The sequence below is a fragment of the Anas acuta genome, assembly GCF_963932015.1.
Source record: "Anas acuta chromosome 2 unlocalized genomic scaffold, bAnaAcu1.1 SUPER_2_unloc_1, whole genome shotgun sequence".
Lineage (NCBI taxonomy): Eukaryota > Metazoa > Chordata > Aves > Anseriformes > Anatidae > Anas > Anas acuta.
In genome coordinates this window covers 160,260-183,212 of record NW_027075980.1, presented here as the reverse complement: position 1 = coordinate 183,212, position 22,953 = coordinate 160,260, and the positions used below count along the sequence as shown (strand labels likewise).

Genomic DNA, 22,953 nt, shown 5'->3' with positions numbered 1-22,953 from the left:
AGGTCCCTCAGTATTCTTTCTTATGCTATCGCCCTGTAACAGTTTGGATGTAGAGACTGTAATCTTCCCTTCCTAGATGTACTATTTTTCATTCAGGTCTATTAAGTCAGTTTGAATATGATTCACCTACAAAATGAGAGCTTACTTGTCTGACTGCAGTTCATTCATCATAATATATCACTGTCAAGTGCAAATCTTATTTCCTATGGAGATTCTTGAGGACTGAGTAGTAAACTGTAGAATGATTTCTCGCTCATATGAAGAGCTACCTGCAATTTCCTTTCCACTCATTTAGTTCCTTTGTCAAAAAAAAAAAAAAAAAAAGCAATAGAAAAGTGGGTTTTAACAGAGAGAGAAAAGACACAAGAACTTCTTTACCAAAAGGGTTGTTAGACATTGGAACAGGCTGCCCAGGGAAGTGGTGGAGTCACCATCCCTGGAAGTCTTTAAAAGACGTTTAGATGTAGAGCTTAGGGATATGGTTTAGTGGGGACTGTTAGTGTTAGGTCAGAGGTTGGACTCGATGATCTTGAGGTCTCTTCCAACCTAGAAATTCTGTGATTCTGTGACTACACTGCAAATCTGATCCTCCCTTTTGAAACAAAAAAATAGGATGTATACAACAGATACAGGTCATGTTGCTTAGGACCAGCATTACATTAAAAAAAAAAAAAAAAACTAGGAATTTCAAAAATGCCTCTAGAAATAAATGGGACATTTGCAAGCCTTTAAAAGTTGTTCCCTACTGGAAAAATGAATTGCATTTTCTGACTCTGTCAATAGCAGAAAAGAGAACTTGTTGAATAGTTTTGAGACCTTGAAATGAAGAATGTAATCTCCAGCTTAGATCCAGGAACTGAAATGAGAAAAAAATGATGCTAGGTTGGTATTTCTGGAAGTTACACTTTAACCAAAAACAACCTATATTCAATCCAGAATCAATTAGCTGAATTTAAGGCTGACATAGATTAGGAAGAAATCCTGAAGTGAAGTCTCCTACCATCACTCCCTAGCAGCAGAATCACAATGCTTGAGGTTGGAAGGGACCTCTGGAGGTCATCTGGTCCATTCCCCAATTAATCAGGGCCACCTAGAGCAGGTTGCCCAGGACCATGTCCAGGTGGGTTTTGAAGATCTCCATGGGGTGAGCCTGTCTGGGCAGCCTGTGCCAGTGCTCTGTGACCCGCACAACAAAATGTTCCTTGACAATCAGGGGGAATGTCTTGTGGTCCAGTTTGTGCCCATTGTCTCTTGTGCAGGCCACCAGGCACAGCTGACAAGAGCATGGCTCCATCCTCTGCACCGTCCCTTCAGGTGTTTGTAGACATTGGTAAGATTCCTCTGAGCCTCGTCTTCTCCAGGCTCAGCAGTCTCAGCTCTCTCAGGCTCTCCTCACAGGAGAGGTGCTGCTTCCTCACGTTTGTAGGCCTTTGCTGGACTCTGTCCGGTATGCCCATTTCTCTCTTGTACTGGGAAGCCCCGAACTGGAGCCAGCCCTCCAGAAGTGACCTCAGCAGTGCTTTGCAGAGGGGCAGGATCACCTTCCTTGACCTGCTGGCAATGCTTTGCGTAATGCAGCCAAGGATACCCTCAGCCTCTTAGTGACAAGGGCACGCTGCTGGCTCCAGGGTCTTTTCTGCCAAGCTGCTTTCCAGGCGGGTGGCCCCCAACATGCCCTGTGCTCGGGGCTCTTCCTCCCCAAGTGCTGAGTTTGCACTTTTTGCTCAACTCCATGAGGTTCCTATCAGCCCCTTTCTTCAGCCTGTCGAGGTCGGGACAGCAGCAGGACCCGCTGCTGTGTCCACCACTCCTCCCAGCTTAGTGGTGTCTGCAAACTTGCTGAGGGTATACTGTGCCACATCATTTAGATCACTGAGTTTGTACCGTGTTTCACAACTCAGGCAAACGTTTTATTTAATATAGATTGTGTTTTCTACTTTTCCAATGTATGCATGCATGGTCAGGTTTCTTCTGCTGGGAGGCTGTTCCAGATTTCTACTTGAATGACTGGAAAACTTGATTGCGAACTAAACTTGCATTTGTTTATTCATTGTTTTCATTATATTTTTTTTCCCTGAAAAATCTTTTCTGCTGTCTGACCCTTTGTCCTTTGTGCATTTTTATGAGTGTCAGTCACAACTCCTTCGAGCCTTCATTTTGCTGATTAAAAAAAGATTCTTTAAGTCTTCTGTGATTTATTCTTTATATCTTGTCTTTCTCACTACCCTTTCGTGCACCCGTTTTACTTGAACTCGAACTTGTTGACTGTTAAGATGACAGAGTTTATTCAGTCTTCAGTTCACTATATTCCATAGGTTTTCTTCCACTTATGGTGTGGCAGATTCTGTTTATGAATAGGAATTCTCTTTAGCTACCTTGTATTTATTCCTCCATTCAGTGTCAAGGATCTCAGGTTTTGTCAGGTTTAGTGCAAGAATTTTCCTTCTATCTCATTGTCACTTTGGACAAATACTTTTCTAGTGTGCTGTTCTTAGCAGCGCAGAATGGAAATGAAGCAATTCTTAGTGTGAGGCTAGCCAATGAAACAAATTTTAGAAAAATTTCATAAATTTCCCAGAATTCTGTCATTTAATTACATACTGCCATTTTAATTCTATATTCCTAAAATGGACCCTTAAAACAATAAGAAATTTCTGGGCTGCAAAGGAGTTTGAATGTGAAAAAATTTAGTCAGAATTATAAAAAATGAACAACTATACCAATGATTTTAACACAAAAGAGCATCAATAAGAATAGGAATAAAAATCCGTTACTGCTAAAGAGAGGAAAAAATATAAAATTTCAGTATTACTCATTCTAGCTCAATCTGCAGTATTTCCATGTCTAGGTTTTTCTTCTAGTTCTGGGAATGGTTCAGTGCTCTCAAAGTGTATCTTTCTACTTGGGTTGGGGCAATCCCAGATGAATACACACTGGGAGGAGAACTCACTGAGAACAGCCCTGGGGTTCTGGTGCATGAAAGGCTCAACATCAGCTAGCAGCGTGTGCTTGCAGCCCAGAAGGTCAACTGTGTCCTGAGCTCCATCAAAAGAGGCATGACCAGCAGGGGACAGAGGTGATTCTCCCCCTCTGCTCTGCCCTCATCAAGCCCCACCTGGAGCACTGCATCCAGTTTTGGGGCTCCCAGCACAGGAAAGTGAGTTCAGAGGAAGGCAACAAAGACGATCAGAGGGCTGGAGCACCTCTCCTATGAAGAAAGGCTGAGAGAGCTGGGGCTGTTAAGCCTGGAGAAGAGAAGGCTCCGGGGACACCTCCTTGCAGCCGTTCAGTAATTAAAGGTGTCTTATAAAAAAGATGGAGAAGGACTCTTTGCTCGGGTAGATAATGATAGGACAAGGGGGAACGATCTTAAACTAAAAGAGGATAGATTTAGACTAGACATTAGGAAGAAATTCTTCACTTGCCCCATCCCTGGAGGTGTTCAAGGCCAGACTGGATGGGGCCTTGGCCAACCTGATCACCTGAGTCGGTGACTTCCCTGCCTATGGTAGGGGGTTGGAGTTAGATGATCCTTAAGGTCCCTTCCAACCCAGGCCATTCTATGCTTCTGTATTTGGCAGAGAATCAGTTGCCATTCTGTGATTTTTATCTTTGTCCAATACTGATTTTGTTTATCTGTGCAGTTGAGTGTTTTCATTTCCAGAAGGACTCTGTCCTGTTGCGTACCATGGTTTAGCCAGTCCAGTTCTTTCAGGAACCTCTCTTTTGCTGTTGATGTTTCCACGGCTGTAGGAAACCTGTGTGCCTATTGTGATGAGGAGTAAGGACTAGCTCCTTAAATCCCTATTTCTGGAATTAACGGAGGAACTAACTATATCTATATGAACCCAGAGGTTCTTATGGTTCAAAAGTCATCATCAAGAGGTATATTTTGCATTCTTTCCATCATACTCACTTAATGTTATGTCATCCATTGTCTTGGAGCCTCTTTGGAGAAGGGGGTCTGTAGGAGTACACCTGAGCATTTAGCATTGCAGGTCACCTGTTCTGTGTCTGCTCTTCATACTACTGTCAGTCATTAGTACGCTGCCATCTCTGCCTTGCCAGGTATCCATTCCCCTTGTAACTAACAAAACATAAAGGAGGAATAAGCAAAATCAGAGCTAGAAAATCTTCAGATCATCTCTTCTGCCAGGGCAGGATCTTTGCTTTGTGTTCCTTTTTCCATTGTTCATTTTTAATTTAGTTCTCAACATCTCATGCAGTGATGTCTTACCTTCCATTTGCTCACTGATATTTTCAGCCTGTCCCTCTGTCCTCATGAGTTACTGCTTACTGAAGCCAGACAGATTTAGCTCTTCTAATCTTTCCTGGTGAGTCAGTGCCTCTGGCTCCTGAACTGTTATGTGTCTCTTCTGTAACTACCTTCTATTTTGCTGGGATGTTCCTGGAAACAGACACAGGGTTGAATGTGATATCTGTAAAGACACCTCTGTTGGTGGATATGCCAGTCTTTATTTGGGAACTACGAAGTGCAGTTTTTAGTGAGGCATTGTGATTCTTTCAGAGGTATTTTCCCAGGTCCTTGTAATGTGTTATTAAGGATTTCTGAACTGTTTATACCATTGTACTAGATACAGTGGAGCTGCTGTCCATGAATTTGTCTCATCTCTCCAGTCCCATTGGTACACTTTTATTCTATACTATTCACTGGCAGTAAATTGTGCAATTTAATTGTACTTTGCATTGAAAAGGTTTTCTTTTAAGAGTGCTGCTGAAAATTAATTGGGAATCCAATGGCAGTCTGGTCTGGTGGAAGGTGTCCCAGTCCATGGCAGAGGGGTTGGAATTGGATGATCTCTTTAAGGTCCCTTCCAACCCAAGCCATTCTGTGATTCTGTGACCCCTGATTTATTGCTACAAGCATGGAATAATCTTTTCCTATAAAGTCATTAATGTCATGAAAAAGTTTTTAAAAAAATAAATTATTTCCCATCCTTTCCCATACTGGAAGGATGCTATGCTCCTCTCAAACAGAACAATTAGCATTTTTTTCTGTCAGGAATTCAAAATAACATCAGGCCTGATAAAGATCTCTGCAGAACCCTACTTCATAGTTCTTTATTTCAGTTAGTTCTTAGTTTGTATAATGTAAAACTAAACCCAGCATCCTACGATGTCAGTGTGAATGCCTTGTGATAAGAAGTTTCATGTTTTACAAAAGCCTGCTTATTAGATTTATACTGGTAATCTGTCAGCCAAGTTTAGAGTCTTGTCAAGGAATGGAATAATGATGTAGGTTTTTTTGCTTATTTGAAAGACCTAATTTTCATAATATTCAACTGCTTGTTATGACTGTTACTTCTGTCTGCTCAGTAAGGGACATGCATACTAGTTCTTCTGTTTCTTTTCTGGAAGTTGTGCTAGGATGACTGACTGGTAGGTATCATCTTGTAATATCTTAATTTAACAGCACAACGTAAATGCTGTTTCAGGGTATCAAGTTTCCAGGATTTTATAAGTACTCTATAAGTATATTGGAGACCTTGGTCAATTGTTAGGACTCTTGGGTACAGGTTATCTAGTTCTTCTAATTTTTGAAGTGATTATTCGTTTTGATGATATTTAATGGATTCTTGAGCTCGTGTTGGAGTGAAATGTGATTTACGTGATATGTATGCATTATCTTATTTCTATCTAAATACAGATCAGAAGTATTTATTGAATATTTGCCTTTTCCAAGTCACTGTTGACAACCCAGTCTCATCTAAAGTTTCAAGTGGAGTGAATCCAGGGATCAGACACTGCCTCTGAACGTATAGCATGCTATAAAAAGATGTCTATGCATGCAGAAACTTGCTGCCTTCCGGAAATAAAGCCCTTAAACCCTCACTCCTTTGGGTATGTCTGGAGGAACAACTTGGTCTTTCAGCAGGCTCTGAAGAGCAGCAGTTCCATACTTGGTCTGCTGAACCCTGTAAATGTCTAGATTTCTCCCTCTGTATCTGCTGCGCCCCTGCCAATAACAAGTTGCAAAAATCCTTAGTTGGCAGTTTGTAGGACACAGCACTAAATACTGTTCCAAGTCTGTTGGGCAATATTCAGATATCCCTGTCTGCTAGAGAGGAGCCTGACCATACGCGCAATGTTTCTAGTTTCTCTAGAAAGGTATACATTTACTCAATGCAATTTGGAATATCTCAGAGGATCAAGAGAATCTGTTAAAAGATTGCTATATCAAAAATCTATGAAAAACAGGTTAGATTTGAACCATGCCTTAGAATCAGAAAATATTCCAAGTTGGAAGGGACTCACAAGGATCATTGAGTCCAACTCCTAGGTTCCCAAAGGATCACCCAAAATATCTGACCACGTGTCTGAGAGCATTGCCCAAATGCCTCTTAAATTCCAGCAGGCTCAGTGCTGTGACCGCTTCCCTGGGGAGCCTGTTCCAGTGCCTGACCACCCTCCCAGTGAAGAGCCTGTTTGTAATATCCAGCCTGAACCACCCCAGTCACAGCTTCAAGCTGTTTCCTTGGATCCTGTTGCTGGTCATCAGAGAGAAGACATCAGCACCTGCCCCTCCGCTCCCCCTTGTGAGGAAGCTGTAGACCACTGTGAGGTCTCCCCTCAGTCTTCTCCAGGCTGAACAATCCAAGTGACTTCAGCCACTCCTCATATGTCTTCCCCTCCAGACCCTTCACCTTCTTATTATGCTCTTATTTAACTGTATTTTGGTCATTTTGTACAGAAAGATACTCTGAGAGACAGTATTGGAAGCTTTACTGAAATCCAGAAAGATTACATTGGCCAACTTCCTTTGGTCATCTGGATAGGTGATCTTATCACAAAAGCAAATTAATTTGTGAATTCATGTTGGCTACCTCCACTGTCTGTGTTGTCCTTCATGTGTTTTTTGATAACTCCTAGAATAATCTTCTCCATAATTTTACCAGGCACTGAGTATTACTTACAGGCCTGTAATTGCTAGGATCTTCTTTCTTGCCCTTCTTGAAAATTGGGACCACATTTGCCAGCTTCCAGTCAGTTGGGACCTCTCCAGATTCCTAAGACCATTAAAAAATAAATGAGAGAGGTTGTGCAATGACATCAGCCAGCTCTCTCAGTACCCTGGGATTAATCCCATCAGGCCCCGTGGACTTAAATGCACCAAGGTGGAGCAGCAAATCCTGCATAAGTTTGGGGTTGACTGGGAGTTTATCGTTCCTGCAGTCACGGTCCTCCCATTCAGGGCAGCTGGGGTACCAGAGCCCATCACTGGTGTTGAAGACAGAGGTGAAAAATGCATTAAACATCTCTGCTTTGTCTATGTCCCTGTTTGTTAGGTGACCATCCTCATCAAGTATCAGACCAATGTTTGCTCTGGTCCTCCTTTTCCTGTTACCATACTTAAAAAAGCCTTTTTTATTGTCCCACACGCTGCTTTCCAGCTTCAACTCTAATTGAGCCTTGCCTGCACAAATTCTCTCCCTACAAAGGTGAGAAGAATCCCTGTAACCCCTTAGAGGGCTGTGCTGCCATCCATACCTGGACAAGCTGGAGCACTGGGCAGTAAGGGACCTCGTGAAGTTCAGCAAAGGCAAATGCAAGGTCCTGCATCTCGGGCAGAATAACCCCATGTGCCTGTAAAGGCTGGGAGCTGACCTGCTGGAGGGCAGCCCTGCAGAGAAGAACCTGGGAGTCCTGGTGGACAGCAGGTTAACCGTGAGCCAGCAACGTGCCCTTGTGGCCAAGAAGGCCAACAGTGTCCTGGGGTGCATTGGGAAGAGAGCTGTCAGCAGGTTGGGGGAGGTGATCCTGCCCTTCTATTTAGCGCTGGTGACACCGCTCCTGGAGTATTGTGTCCAGTTCTGGGTTCCCCAGTACCAGAGGGATGTGGAGCTCCTGCAGTGAGTCCAGGAGGGCTACAAAGATGATTAGGGGTTTAGAGCACCTATTGTACGAGGACAGGCTGAGGGAGCTGGGCCTGCTTAGCCTGGAGAAGGGGATCTGATCAATGCGTACAACTATCTGAAGGGAGCGTGTCAAGAAGATGGGGCTGGACTCTTCAGTGGTGCCCAGTGACAAGACAAGATGCAATGGGCACAAACTGAGGCATAGGAAATTCTGGCTGAATATGAGGAAACATTTCTTTATTGTGAAGGTGAACAGAGCACTGGAGCAGGTTGCTCAGAGAGGTTGTGGAGCCTCCCTTTTAGGAGATATTCGAAACCCGACTGAGTGCCATCTTGTGTAATGTGCCCTAGGTGATTGTGCTCAGCAGCGGAGTTGAACCTGGATGATCTCCAGATCTTCCAACCTCAACCATTCTGTGATTCTGCGTAGTTCTTCCATGTCACCCAACCTTTTTTCCGGTGACTGTATGCTTTCTTTTTCTGCCTAAGCACTTGAAGAAGATCCCTGCTTAGCCAGGCCAGCCTGCCCATCCTGTTTGACTTTCAACATTTTGGAATTCCCTGTTCCTGTGCTCTTAGGAGGTGGTACTTAAAAAATGACCAGTAACGTTGGACCCCAGTGTGTTTAAAAGCACTTTCCAGGGGACCTCACTAACTGAGCTGTCTGAAGTCTGCTTTCCCCCAGTCCAAAGTTGAAGTTTGGTGGCAGTTTTCCTCCTGTCTCCAAAGATTTTAAACTCGGCTACTTCGTGGTCACTATGGCCAAGGCGACCACCTATTGCCACTTCACCCACAAGCCACAGGTCCTAGAGGACACCTTTCCTAGTCAGCTCTCTTAGTACAAGTACTAAGTTATTATCAACCACAGAATCATCTAGGTTGAAAGAGATCTCTAAGATCACCCAGTCCAACCTCTGACCTAACACTAACCAGTCCTCCACTAAACAATATCCCTAAGATCTACATCTAAATGTCTTTTAAAGACCTTCAGGGATGGTGACTGAACCACTTCCCTGGGCAGCCTATTCCAATGCCTAACAACACTTTCGGTGAAGAAGTTCTTCCTAATATCCAACCTCCCGTCTCAACTTTAGCCCATCAAGGTGCTTCAGGAATCTCCTGGACCTTTTTGTCTCAGCTATGTGATATTCCCAGTTGACATCTGGCAGGTTGAAGTCCTGCAGTCCCCCATAAGGACAAGGACAGCCAATCTAGAAGTCTCTCTCAGTTCCTTAAGGAATAATTCATCAGTGTCATTGTCATCCTGGCCAGGTAGTCTGTAGTAGATTCTTTTTGTGAAATTTGTGAAATCCGTTGTTTTATGGTTTTTCTTTCAGTTAGTTTCAACAATCAACTTAGCGTGAAACTGAAAGTGACAACCAGTGACATCATATGTTCCCTGTTCATTGTCAAAAGCAAGTCAAAAACAGCAATCTTGTCATATTCAGTCACTGAGCAAAATCATCAGCTATCTTATTCAGAAATATTTGGATCCTGTTATTAGAATTCTCTCATTAGAATTCTACATATGGGAACCAAGTTTTCTGTAGACAAATTGACATTTTTTAATGAAATTAGATAAAAGCCTTTATAGCATTACCAAAATCCAGTGAGACTGGAGAATAAAGTGAGTATTTTCACTTAGATCCTAATAGACTTTTTCACACAAGAAGAGTTTATGTAATGTGTAAGTGGTTTTAAAGTGTGCTATCAATGATAAACAATGCTGTTTTATGCCCACCACGTTTTTGTCTCATCTGAATAACCCATGTCTTTCAGTACTTGGATTTAACTCAGTCTCCAGGTCTTGCACTACAGACAATGTATGTATGGTCAGTCTAGAATCCAGGGTTAGCTTGTGAAGATTCTGGCTCCTTTCTACTACAGCATCGACTGGGCATAAATGAAATGGCAAAGAACCTCAGTCCAGTTCTGCATCTCCTGGGGTTTTTGGTCTTAGTAGAATGTGAAGGCCCTACAAGCTGGTGCTTTTGTCACTGTAGAAAATGAAGAAAATTTGAAGGGAGGCCATTAAGGAAGGGCTCTCCTGCTTCTTTCGTTGACTGCCTTGTGGCCTGGCCAAAGCCAAGTGGATCTGATGTTGAAGCTAGAAACCTCTGCAGCAGCCGCTCTCTGTTCTGGACTTTGTTTCCAGAGAAGTGACATCTGGAGGACAATAAATTTGGTTCTCTCCAGAAGTCCGTGTACATTTCCATCACTTGCATCACCAGCTCCTTGGTCCTTGGCCCTGACAGATCCCCGAGGGAACCCTGCCTATCCCATTCCTTTCCGATTCCTACCACATGCTCCTTACCTTCCTTCTCATGACTTGGGGCAACACAAACAGTTCATGCTAGTGTCCTGAATATAGGCAATTTCAGTTCAAGTTTGAGGAGAGTTTTGCTATTGCAAGGGGCCTTAATTTGGTATGTGGAAATGGGATATGGGAAGAAGAGGCTTCTGGATTGCACAGCTACAATCCTGAGCCTACACGTGCAGAGGGGAGAAGAGGAAGGAGCCACTGAACAAGACAGATGGCTTTTCCAGAATCGCACATTGATTTCCATCAACAGAGTAAAGCCAAGTATCTGTCCCAGTGTATTCTGAAACATGTGCCATTCTTGTTACTGCATGTTACATTAGGGTGATCCTTAATCTCCCAGTAGATGTATGGAATTGCACCCCAAAGAGAGCTTTGTGGTAGATCTGGGCTGTGATATGAACGCTATCCCTGTTTTCTTATCCAGTCCTATTCCACTCTTTCTCAGTTTACTTTGTGGTGGACATCTCATTCCAGTGTGTTCAATACAGGCAAACTAACTCTTGGTCTTGAGATATAGTTCAGAACCCAGCTGTGAAAACTGGTTTGTTTATAGGTATTGCAACTTTGGTCCCTTTGAGGCATCAACACCACAGCTTACACAAATACATGAGCAGATGCATGCAGATAAAGTCTATATTCTTGTGCTTATTCTCTTAAGTAGTCATCTCTTGCTCTTCAAAATGTTTTTGGCATTTTCCATGCCTGCGCTGACTTGTAACCTGTGTTCATTCTGCTTCCAGTTGACATTGACTATCGTGCGGCAGACAGGGGGGCTGGGCATCAGCATCGCAGGGGGCAAGGGCTCCACCCCCTATAAGGGTGACGATGAGGTAAGACCTTGGACTGCATAATTATTGAAGCACCCCCTTTTCAGGGACTAGTTCTCTGTAGCTGGACATCGGATTTCCATATGTAAGAGCTTTGTGGTCGTTGGACTGGGCTTTCACAGAGCAAGGTGGAGAGCAACCCTTGACCTGCCGAGGAGCAGGGGGCTGGAGCACAACTTCTCAAACATTCAGGCTACTGACCACCAAGAACAGCAATGAGAGCAGCAGTTTCTTTCCCACTTGTGTCCTGATGTACAGGACTCAAAAGGAGAAGAGTACAGGGTTGTCTTCCACACATGATAGCATCAGCTGTGTTGTTCTCAACCTACTGGAAAAGGATTACTGTTTCTTGCCCTTTTCCTTTTTGTCACCTGTGGGGTAGCTCTGGAACGGGAATTTTTTTTCTCCTTTCCACCACCTCCTGAACAGAGTGACGTGGATGTCTTGTCCCCACAGCCAGGGTATGGGATTGGCAAGGGATTTCCCCTTTCCCTTAAGTTGAATGGGGTGGACTACTTTCCTTCCACGCTTTACGTGGTTGAGGAATGGACTCCACTTCTTTTAACATAGTGTGTTTTTCCAGGGCATCTTTATTTCCCGTGTGTCAGAAGAGGGACCTGCAGCTCGTGCAGGGGTTCGTGTTGGGGACAAGCTTCTGGAGGTAAGAACCTAGCTAATATTTCTAATGACTAGAGAGTGGATGGAGAGGTGTGGGTTGATGCATAAGTGCATTGCGCTAGTCTGTAAGCCAAATTAAGCATCTGGAGCTGCACAAGGAGAAAACAAAATCCCCCCTAGCTGAAAAAGTAGGTTGTTTAATTAACATTGCCATTTATCTTTGAGTTAGCTGCATGGGGTTTGCTGCCTTGTGGGGATGGTAGAGGCAATGGGAAGGATGAGGCTTCCTGTGGAAGAGAATTCCCCTTCATAGAAAGAGCCCCTCCTGTGGTTGTCAGGAGCTACCTTGGAGACGTATTGCAGAACCATAGAAAATCCTGAGTTGGAAGGGATCCACAAGGATCATCAAGTCCAACTCCTGGGTCCACACAGGAGCACACAAAAATCAAACCATATCTCTGAGAGCATTGTTCAAAGCTTCTTAAACTCCAGCAGGCTTGGGGCCGTGACCATGTCTCTGGGGAACCTGTTGCAGTGCCCAGCCACCCTCTCAGTGAAGAGCCTGTTCCTAACATCCAGCCTGACCCTCTCCTGTCACAGCTCCATGCTGTTCCCTCAGGTCCTGTCACTGTCACCAGAGAGCAGAGCTCAGTGCCTGCCCCTCCTCTCCCCTCATGAGGAAGCTGCAGGCTGCGATGAGACCTCCCCTCGGTCTCTTCTCGGGGCTGAACAATCCAAGTGACTTCAGTCTTCCCCTCTAGATGCGTCACCCTCATTTGAACACTCTCTAATAGGTTTATGTCCTTCTTATATTGTGGCACCCAAAACTGTACACAGTACTCAAGGTGATGCCGCACTACCTCAGAGCAGAGTAAGACAATCACTTCCCTCAGCTGGCTAGCAGTGCCGTGCCTGATGCACCTCAGGATCAATTGACCCTTTTGGCTGCCAGGGCACACTGTTGACTCATACTCGACTTGCTGTCAACTAGAACCCCCAGATCTATTCCTGTGGGGCTGCTCTCCAGCCTCTCATCCCCCAGTCTGTGCATATATGCAGGGTTGCCCCATCTCAGGTGCAGAATCCAGCACTTGCTTTAGCTAAATTTCTTGCAGTTGGTGACTGTCCAGCCTTCTCATTTGTCCAGATCTCTCTGCAAGGAGTCTCTGCCATCAAGGGAGTCAACAGCTCCTCCTAATTCAATGTTGTCTGCAAACTTGCTTAGTATGCGTTTGAGTCCTGCATCTAGATGGTTTATAAAAACATTAAAGGGATCTGGCCCTAAAACGGAGCCCTGCGGAACCCCACTAGTGACTGGCTACCAGGATGATTTTACCCCATTCAGTACAACCCTTTGAGCCCTACCCACTAGCCACTGTATTATGTATTTAGGCAGCACATGCTTTGTGAGCACAGGGGAGCTCCTTTGTGGGGTAGCAGGTGAGGTCTGTCATGTCCCGCGTGGAACAGGGTTGCAGCGCTAGGAGATGAGCTGTGTTTTTGTTGGACGCTGACTGCTAAGACTGGAGCTGGTTTTGTAGGCTGTTGGAAGATCTCCCCACAAATGGAGGGTTGTGCCTGGCTCTTTTTGTCCCCAGGTGAATGGCGTATCCTTGCATTGTGCTGAGCATCATGTGGCAGTGGAAGCTCTGCGTGGATCGGGAAGCTCTGTCTCCATGACAGTCCTGCGGGAGCGGATGGTGGAGCCAGAGAATGCCATCACTGTCACACCGCTTCGCCCTGAGGATGACTACAGCCCTCGTGAGAGGCGAGGTGGCCTACGCTTCCCGGAGCGGCCTGAGGGGACACCTCCCACAGAGAGATACTCCACCTGCCTTATGCGCAATGAGAAGGGTCTGGGCTTCAGCATTGCTGGTGGCAAAGGTTCCACACCCTACCGGGCTGGTGACACGGTTAGTAATGATTCCTCGGGAGGGAAGATGCTCAATTCCAACTCTCGGCACTGCATGAGGGAGCAGCACAGGGTCTTCCTTACACTGCTTGAGGCAGCATAGGAACTGTGCCCAGGAACTCTGAGCTGCTGAGCCTGGCAGTCTGTGCCTTGCTGAGAGCCAGAATCTACTCTTAAGTCAGGGAAAGAGAGAAGTTCAAAAGGAGGTGGGGCTGAGGCTCACAGTTCCTGCCAGTGACATTTAATCCTGCCAGTGTCCTCTTGACATATTCTGGGCTCTTGGCCACATGAAGACTTTGCTGCAGGTGGCTCCAGAAGCAGAAAAGGGTTTGTGCTGAGTGAGGAATGAAGAGGAAGTGCCAGGGCAGGGGAGGGCTTTGCAAAGGGGAAAGAGCTGAGACCTGCCTGGTGTCAGGGAGTGATTCTGGAAAGCAAAGCTCTGGTGAGGGGAGGTACAAGGCTGCTCTGACCTTTCTGATTGTCTTTCAGGGGATCTTTATCTCACGAATCGCAGAGGGTGGTGCAGCCCATCGGGACGGGATCCTGCATGTAGGAGACCGGGTCATCTCGGTGAGTGCGGGTATGCAGGGAAGGGCAGGAAGGTCTGGAAGGGGTCTGACTCACTGCTCTTGGGACAGCAGGCACAAATGCAGCTCCCTGCCCTTCCTCAGACAGGAGATGTTTTCCTGTCTTTGAAGCTGGATTTTGAGGGTCTTTTTTTCATCTCCTTGGTCTTCTCTGAGAGTGCTTAATATTGCTGGTTGTCTCCCTGTCTTTTAGCAGCCTGTGACTGGCAGTGGGTACTGTTAACGTCTCCTCCTTTCCCTGAGTGCAGCGTGTGAGCATGTCCCCACAGGGACAGTATGCAATAGTCAGGGCTGTACTGGAGAGAGGTAATATGGGTGATATGACAGCACTGCCCTGGCTTGGTGTCTCTCCAGAGCCTTGTAGGACAGCCTTGGAGAGCTGTGCTGTAGCAGGATGTGTGGGAAGGGACGTTCTGAGGCACAGCTGACAGCTGCTCCCTGCCCAGTAGCAGGGGTCAGCATAGGCTGAAGAGGAGGAAGGCTGCCTGAGGGCAGTGTGGAGCTGGGCAGGGCACTTTGAAGTGCTTCCCCCTGCTTTCATTTAAAACTCTGGCCCCAGTTTCCCTTCCTGTTTGTGCCAGTGATATGGATCTCACTGCTACCTCTAACCTCAAGTCTGCCTAATGTGTCACCTCCTCTCCCTCCTGTGGGGGAGAGTCTGCTGAGTCTCCTGACCCTCTTCCCAAGCTCGCATGCTGCCTCCAAGTGAAAGCTCCTGCATCCTGGTGCTGGTGGTGGGTTTCTGATCCAGCTGTTGTGGTAAGAGCATGCGTTACCACAGAGCTGGTGTGAGTAAACACTGATACAGCCTTGTCAGTGCTGGCTTCTGTCTGCTCTATCCCTAGGCTGGGGGCTGTGTTGTATTTGCTCTGACACAAAATTTTAGTGGAGCTTTAGCCCAGGTCCGACAGGTATATCTTGACAAGAGACTTGAACACCATGGTACAGCGTTGCTCCGTCTTTGCTAGGGCTTCCCCCCCCTCCAAAAATCAAGCATTGACCCTAACTGTTGCCAGACAGAATAGCAGAATCATAGAACGGTTTGGAAGGTTGGAAGGGACCTTAAAGACCACCTAGTTCCAACCCTCCTGCCATGGACAGGGTCTCCTTTCATTGGATCAGGTTGCCCAAAGCCCCATCCAGCCCAGCCTTGAGCACTTCCAGGGATGGGGGCATCCACAACTTCCCTGGGCAACCTGTTTTGCTGCCTCACCACCCTGACTTATCATGAAGAATTTCTTCCTAATATCTAATCCAAATATCCTCTTTTAGTTTAAAGCAGTTACCCTTTCTCCTATCACTACACTCCCTGATAAAAGAGTCCCTCCCCATAGCCTAAATTATTTTGGTTTTGCTCATCTTTTGATGCTCCACTGGTACAGAGGCATGACTGAGAGGCGTGATTACAGGCACACAGACCATCATGTGGTGTTAATTGGCTCCACCTGTGGCAAGAAGGAAAAACAAGATCTCAGAATGGAGTTGTTGTGGGTTAACCTGGCCAGCAGCTAAACACCACACAGCCCTTCGCTCACCCTCCCCCCTCCCTCTCTGGGATGGGGGACAGAAATGGGAAAGTGAAACACGTGAGTTGAGATAAAGACAGTTTATTAAGACAGGAAAATAATAATAATAATAATAACAACAATAACAATAACAATAATAATAATAATAATAATGGTAACAGCACTACTACTAATAATGTATATGAAACAAATGATGCACAATGCAGTTGCTCACCACCCACTGACTGATGCCCAGCCTAACCCTGAGCAGCCAGCCCCCTCACCCTGGCTCGCCACCCCTATATATTGTTCAGCAAGACATCAGATGGGATGGAATACCCCTTTGGCCACTTCGGGTCAGCTGTCCTGGGTCTGTCCCCTCCCAGCTCCTGTTGCACCCCCAGCCTGCCCACTGGCAGAGCAGAGCGAGAAGCTGAAAAGTCTTTGGCTTGGTGTAAGCACTGCTCTGCAACAAGTAAAACATCAGCGTGTTATCAGCACTCTTCTCATCCTAATCCAAACCATAGCACCCTACCAGCTACTAGGAGGAAAATTAACTATGTCCTAACTGAAACCAGGACAGGAGTCAGAAGTCAAACCCCATTTACCCCCTCCATTAGCAAATATATTTATATCCATGGGCATCTTCATAGGAAAGCAGATCTAATTCCCTAGTAATAGCTTGCGGTGTCTTCACTGCTTTATTTGAACCCAAGGCTCATGTAAGCCCAAGGCTACATGTAAGCCAAGGCTTACAGAGCTCAGGAGCACTGTTAGATTTTGATGTGGATGAAGGTTTTGCTGTCCTTAGTCCTCCGACACACCTCACTGCAACAATATGTGCAGTGTTATTGCATAGGTAATGAATATACCCATGAGCATGGTCTTCTGCTCTCAAGGATATTTCCTGTGCTGAACTATGTTCCGTCATAAAAGCTGTGGTGTTGATTATCAGTTGCAGCTCAAATCTTGTGATCACTTAAGAAACCAGATACAAATTATTATCTTTCAGGAGAATCCTTACCTGGTCTAGACTATTCACATAACATCTGCACCTTCCAGCAAGCGTCTAACTGTAGGAACTCCAGCATCTGTGCCTCCTGGTAGCAGCTGCTATTCTGCCTTTCCTGCTTGTGGGGTTCACAATATCCACATGGTGGTGGTAGTGTTAAATCCTGACGCCTCTCATATCTTCTTGGTGATAGTTGTCCTTGAGATGTTCTGCTCTTTCTAAGAGACTATGAGCAAGCTGTGTGAGTTTTGCCCTGTTTCTGGCCAAATCTGCTGCTGGGTCAGACCTGTGGAACTGCCCTGGCCCAGTGATACTGGATGTTGAAGGAGAGCCTGTTCACTTCAAAACAGTGCCCACACAGCATCACACAAATTCTGTCTTTACCACAACTCTTCTGAAGCATTAATGGCCCATTTTTATTGGAAGGCTTTTCAGGACATGATGATCCGCAGAATATGCTGTATAGGTTTCTTGTGTTTCCCTATAGGGAAAGCAACAGGGCCCTGGTTAAGATACAGGTGGTTTCATAGGTCCGGCAGGCAGAAGCCTGTTTGCCAAAGCCATGGTCTCCTAGTCATGCCTCTGTATCACTTTGCCAAGTATTTTTTGTTTTCTTGGGAGAAGAAATACAGCACAGCTTCATATTCTTCCCCTGTGCTCTATATCATCCCGGACTTCTCTACAGGGAAGGGCCAGGATAGCTCCTTTTACAGTCTTCAGGGAGCTTTGAGTACATGGTTTGAAGAGCCCAGCCTAGATCTTTCTTCAAAGTTAACACCCCACAAAACTCACCGGTGACTGATTACTAACTCTCCAGCCTTCCTCATACTCCAGTGTCTCTTACGAATAGCACCTGACACAATCGTGACAGGCATCTTGAGAGTCATCTTGGTAGTGGAAGATGGGGCAGAAAGCAAACGGGACAGGGAGCTGCATGGGGGAGTGTTGGAGAGTTTGAGTCATTGGATGGGAATCTAGCAGGGAGGGTGCAGGACGGGGAGCAGTGGCTAAGGGCAGCTATTTTGGGAGGGATAGAACTGAGAGTAGAAGGAAGAATACTTAATCTGGGGGAGCCTGAGAACAGTAGTAGTACCAAGTGATACGTGAGGGTCCTAAAGAGCAGTCTGATCACTAAGAAATTTGCTAGAGATCTATAGCTCCCTGTGGCATGGACAGATGATACTCCTTCCCTTCCTCTGTGCATTCTGATAGCTTAACTGCTCCTGTTGCCCTTGCTCTCTTGTTATGTAGAGACACAGCAATAAGGGCCACTGAAAACTAGCTATCCAAGAGCTGAGAAGGTATCGTGATTGCCAGGCAATAGAGTAGCTCATGCAGAAAATGCTGTCAAGAGCTGTCGTATATAACATACCTCTGACTCAGGGAGTTCTTGTGACCTCATTCGCTGGAGTCTGGGGAAGTACTACTGTATACTTGTGCTCTGACCATTCTCATCAGTGGTGGAAGAATAACAGAGCTCACTTTTCGGAGTGGAATGCATGAAGTCAAGAGTGCATGCTGCTGCTGGTCTCTCTGTGAAACATGTAGGGCCTTCATCTGGTGATAAAAGCGTAAGGGCCAAGCCTCATCTGCATGTCGTCTTTGTTAAAAATTGCTGCATCCCTCAGACAGGAGGACCTAAGAGGATCCTTCCTTACCAGTCCACTAGATGGGAGGCAGCTGCTTTTCCCCATTCCCAGGTCCAGCCCTACAGGCACAACCGGCCATGGATTTGCACAGACAGGAAAGGAGGAAGTACGTTTTCAGGCTTCCATATAAAGATTAATGGTTCTTATAGGGCATGAACAACACAAATGGCTTAACCCTGTTTCTACCCAATGGCTAATCAGGTTTAACGTTTGCTTGCGGAACAAACACGTGCACTCTCTCAATTTTGCACCATGAAAACTCACATTTGCACGTCTCTTCAGTTTCTGGCCCAAGCATCAAGTTCTTCAAAGCTCTTTGGTCAGACCCTGAGCCTTTTATTCAGTGTCTGGGCCAGCTGCTGGGTTTTTCCAGATACTGGATTCCTACTTGCTGGCTAGTTCAACATGAGTTTTACTAGTGGGTCTTGTGCTAGTACATATGCAGAATAAAGAACAAATCCACATAGTAAATAGGAACAGGGTATGATAAAAAGGTAGAGCAGACTGTGGTGACCAGGCACAGGGCTTGCCCAGACAAGCATACTGTCCAGCAGCCTGCTTGCCTGTGATCAGCCTCTTGTTCTCTACCTTCTGTTTTCCCATACTCCTTCTTCCCCTCTCCTTGCCCCCTCCCTTTCCCTATGTGTGATTCTTCCCCTAAACATCCCATCATAAATTTTGCACATTGGCACAATCCCTTTTAAAACTTCCTATAGTGAGTTGCTTTTTCCTGTGAGGGCTGTTCTGACAACCCATGATAATCTTCATTACCAAGTTTTTGGTCACACTTCTTCAGTGTTACCTTTTGAGTGATTTAATGATCCATCCATGAGTGTCTTGAGACTTGTCTCTATCACCTGCTTTTCATTAGGTTTGTGCATCTCTCTTTTTAATTTATTATCTTTCCTGCTGATTGCCTTTTATGCTGAATAGCCATTACCCAGGTGCTTTTGCATCCTTCCTACAACCTCTTCCTGCATGTATGTGCAGGCTGGCACATCTTCACATCCGTGTTAGGCCTCTGTAGTTGGTGCCAAAGATGTCCCTTTGGGACAGATGTCTGAGTATCAGAGGACAGGCTGTGGGGCTGAGAGTTTCCTGACCGTGTCACAACTAGGAGTGTAGGGCTATCTCATCTGCTTTTTATGTGATAGTCAGAAGATAACTAGTGAGCAGGGCAATATTGCTGATGGTCTGACAAAAACCCCCCTGTAGGCTGAAGCCTCCATGTCATAAGCAGAATAAACACACTTCACCGTGGATCGGATAGTGCAGATTGTTTGAGGGTGGTGGTAGTGTTTATAAAGTTTCTGGACAAAGCCTTGTCAGATAGTGCACAGTCAACTTTGCCCAGAAACTGCTTTCTTGAAAGGAGTTCAGTATTTCTAGGAATTAGACAGTGAGGAATCAGGCTACAAAAATCCAGTTGCTGTGGCTGTTAAAAAGTCATGTTATTATTTCATAAGCTCATCAAACTCCATCTTAACAGCTATTATTTTCATGTCATTGCTGTTCATTTTGGAAAGCTATTCCAAAAACTATGGACTAGAAACCTTTCTAATTTTCAATGTTAATGTTGTCATGGCAAGTTTGGTGCTTCTGGCAGCATTCTTTAACTTAGCTCTCCCCTAGATACTCTGCCCCTTGTGCAGAACAGCCTTCCTCTTGGAGAACAGTCACATCCTTCTTGTTCCTTTGATTTTCTAGTCAAGCTAGTTTGTATCTTGTTTTTGTAGGAAAGGCTGTCTGTTCCCTTTCTTGTCTCACAACCATTTCTCTGTGCATTTTGATAATTTATGTTAGATTTCCTTATTTCATTAGTGTGAAGTGTGAGAACAGTATGCATTTTTTCAGATGAGGTCTCTTCAGTGCTTTGTACAAATGACATTGCTGCTTCCATGTATGTACTGGAAGCACCTCTCTGGTCACAGCATTGTCTCTTTCACCAATACCATAGCAAAACTATATTTGTATTCTTGATATTATTTGGCATAGCATATTGGATAATGTCTTCTTGTCCAAAATATTTCAAATTTTCTTTTTGTGTCAGCCAGATAATCACTGCTGACTAGCTCAGTCTGTTTGTTGTTGCTTCCAAATCTTATACCTGTGGTACACTTTTTATGGCTTAAAACTGACAACACAGGACTATGCTCCCAAGACTGCCTTAACGTTGCCCAGCATGAGGGAACAGCGGTCCAGTAGCTAGCAACGGGTCCTGTCACACATCAGGTTGTGTCCTTCATCTCTTCAGTGCCAATGCCTGGGCTCTGAGAGTGATTGATATGGGCAAATGCCCTAGTTCAAAGGTAGCTGATGCCATGGTACATTAGTGTACTGTGACATCGCTTCTGGGAATCACTGCTTTTTGCCTTCCTTCCATATTAAGATCTTTGAACCCATTCCTTTAATGCAGCCTCTTGGGTTTCTTTTGTCATGGCCAAGTAGGAAAGCTGGAATGCAAAGCCAAAAAGGAGTCGTAGATACTTTCCTGATAATGAATGAACAAGGGCATAGTCTTGACAATAGCTTTGTAGCACTCCAGGAGGTACAGCATCATCACACTTGGTGTTTGTAGTCCTCTGGAGCCTCACTGATGGTGATGGGGCCTGGAGGTTTGGAGGGGAAGGTGAAAGGGGTTGGTAATCTGTTTGGAAAGAGGATGGTGGTCAGCTGGGAATGAGCAGGTGCCCATGTCCTTTTGCCAGATAGGAAGAAGTGGGGTAAGTTACAGAGTGCTTTGGGTACAGACTTCTGGGAAGGGGCAGGTTTTCACAGAATGGGGCCCCTTAGGGTGCTTTCCTAAGGGCTTAAAATGACAGGGTGTACTCGTGTGATGGTCTGACACTGAGTTTGCGGGTTGTTCTAGATCAATGGGGTAGACATGACAGAAGCCAGGCATGATCAGGCAGTAGCGCTGCTTACCGCATCCTCCCCCACCATCGTGCTGCTGGTAGAGAGAGAGGGTGCAGAGCAGCTCAGCGAGGGAGACTCACCAGGCGTGCCACGAGTGCGCATGCACTCCCCACCACCGCCTCCCAGCCATGGGGAGAGCCCACCTGAGGAGACACCTTCCTGCAAGGAACTGCAAAGGAACCATCTGTCTAAAAGCCTGGAGGATCAATATCCCATTGAGGTGAGCCTGTCTATTAGAACATGGGATAGTGTAATCTTTGTACTTTTTCATATGAAAAAGTGGTAGTCTGATGAGGGCTGGCTCACTGGGTTGTTGGAGCACTAAAACGTAATGGGTAACCCTCTTGTCCTGTGCCTGTGGGAGTTTACTTTGTGCTCACTCACACAGAACATCCCTGACTCCATGTTTTTCAGTGTTTGTGGTCTTTATTTGATATCCTTTATTCTCTGTGACTCTACCTCTTGTTCCTTGAAGGAAATACACCTTGTAAAAGCCGGTGGTCCCCTAGGACTCAGTATCGTAGGAGGCAGTGACCACTCAAGCCATCCGTTTGGGATTCATGAACCAGGTGTCTTCATTTCAAAGGTAAAGTCCTGTGTGGGCAGCCTAGCAGTGAATGATCCTGAGATGTTTAATTATTGAGGTTAAGATGAAGGATTTTGATGTGAGAGTATTAGAACTCTTAGCCAACAAACGCTACCTATCCATGTGCTCACAGATTTTACTCTTTCTTGACTCTATAATTTTGCAAGGAATAGAAGTTAGGTTTGTTGGTCTGTAGCTCTCAAGATACCCTCTAGAGCACTTCTTTGTAGATTTGAGTTGTACTGACACTGTCAGTCCTGGTACAGTAAATGGTGGTGATGTCTACCATTTATAATGGTAGATGATGCACTTTTGACAATAGTGCTGCAGTTAAACATTTGATTTTTTTCAAAATTCCTGTGAGAAAGTTATTTTCTGTTTATTCTGGCATCAGACAGAGCAAAATAATGAAAAGATGACAAAGGTTTTACTCAGGTGAAAAAGCTTATATGAGACCATAACATATCGAATGATATTTTAGAGTAAATCTTACTTCATTTTGTGCCAGTGTTAAATTTTTCATTGGTGAAGTACCTTGATATTCGTTGTGGGTTTTTGAGATAGAAGCAGCTTAATGAAAGAAAAGCAGTCTGTGCACAAAAGCAAAAGGAAAAAAGATTATTCTCTATTTCCCATCAGCAAGCAATGCTCAGCCACTTCCTGGAAAGCCGGGCCTCAATACATGTACTAGTTGCTCCAGAAGACAAATGCTTTCATAGTGAGAGTCCCCCCCATTCGTCTCCCTTCATCCCCCTCAGCTTTTATTGCTGAGCATGACATCATATGCTATGAAATATTGCTTTGGTCGATTTAGGTCTGCTGTCCTGGCAATGTTCCCTTCCCACCTCTTGCCCACCCCAAAGGCTACTGGCCTTTGAGTTGAATTGGAGAGAGTCTTAATGCTGTGCCAGCGCTGCTCAGCAATAGCCAAAGCATTGGTGTGGTATCAGTGCTGTTCTAGCTACAAGTGCAAAGCACGCTGCTATAATGGGCTGATGTGGGGAAAATTAACTCCATCCCAGCCAGAGTTAGCACAATATTAAAAAAAAAAAAAGTCCTACAAGATGATTACTATATGATCACCTAATTGAAAGTTAGCACCATGTAATAACATTACAGAACAGATTAATGGACTCCAAAC

At 45.3% G+C, this 22,953-nt stretch overlaps 1 protein-coding gene across 35 annotated transcripts in view; it reads left to right on the top strand.

Moving 5' to 3' along the window:
* The window catches only part of SCRIB (scribble planar cell polarity protein), a 114,540-nt gene that overhangs the window by 42,880 nt on the left and 48,707 nt on the right, over nt 1–22,953 (top strand). For all 35 annotated transcript variants that reach the window (XM_068668151.1, XM_068668156.1, XM_068668159.1 and 32 more), the window contains 6 exons: nt 10,941–11,030; nt 11,611–11,688; nt 13,244–13,558; nt 14,047–14,127; nt 21,180–21,446; nt 21,702–21,812. In XM_068668151.1, coding sequence (XP_068524252.1) covers nt 10,941–11,030; nt 11,611–11,688; nt 13,244–13,558; nt 14,047–14,127; nt 21,180–21,446; nt 21,702–21,812 — 942 coding nt within the window. The remainder of the gene's footprint in view (nt 1–10,940; nt 11,031–11,610; nt 11,689–13,243; nt 13,559–14,046; nt 14,128–21,179; nt 21,447–21,701; nt 21,813–22,953) is intronic.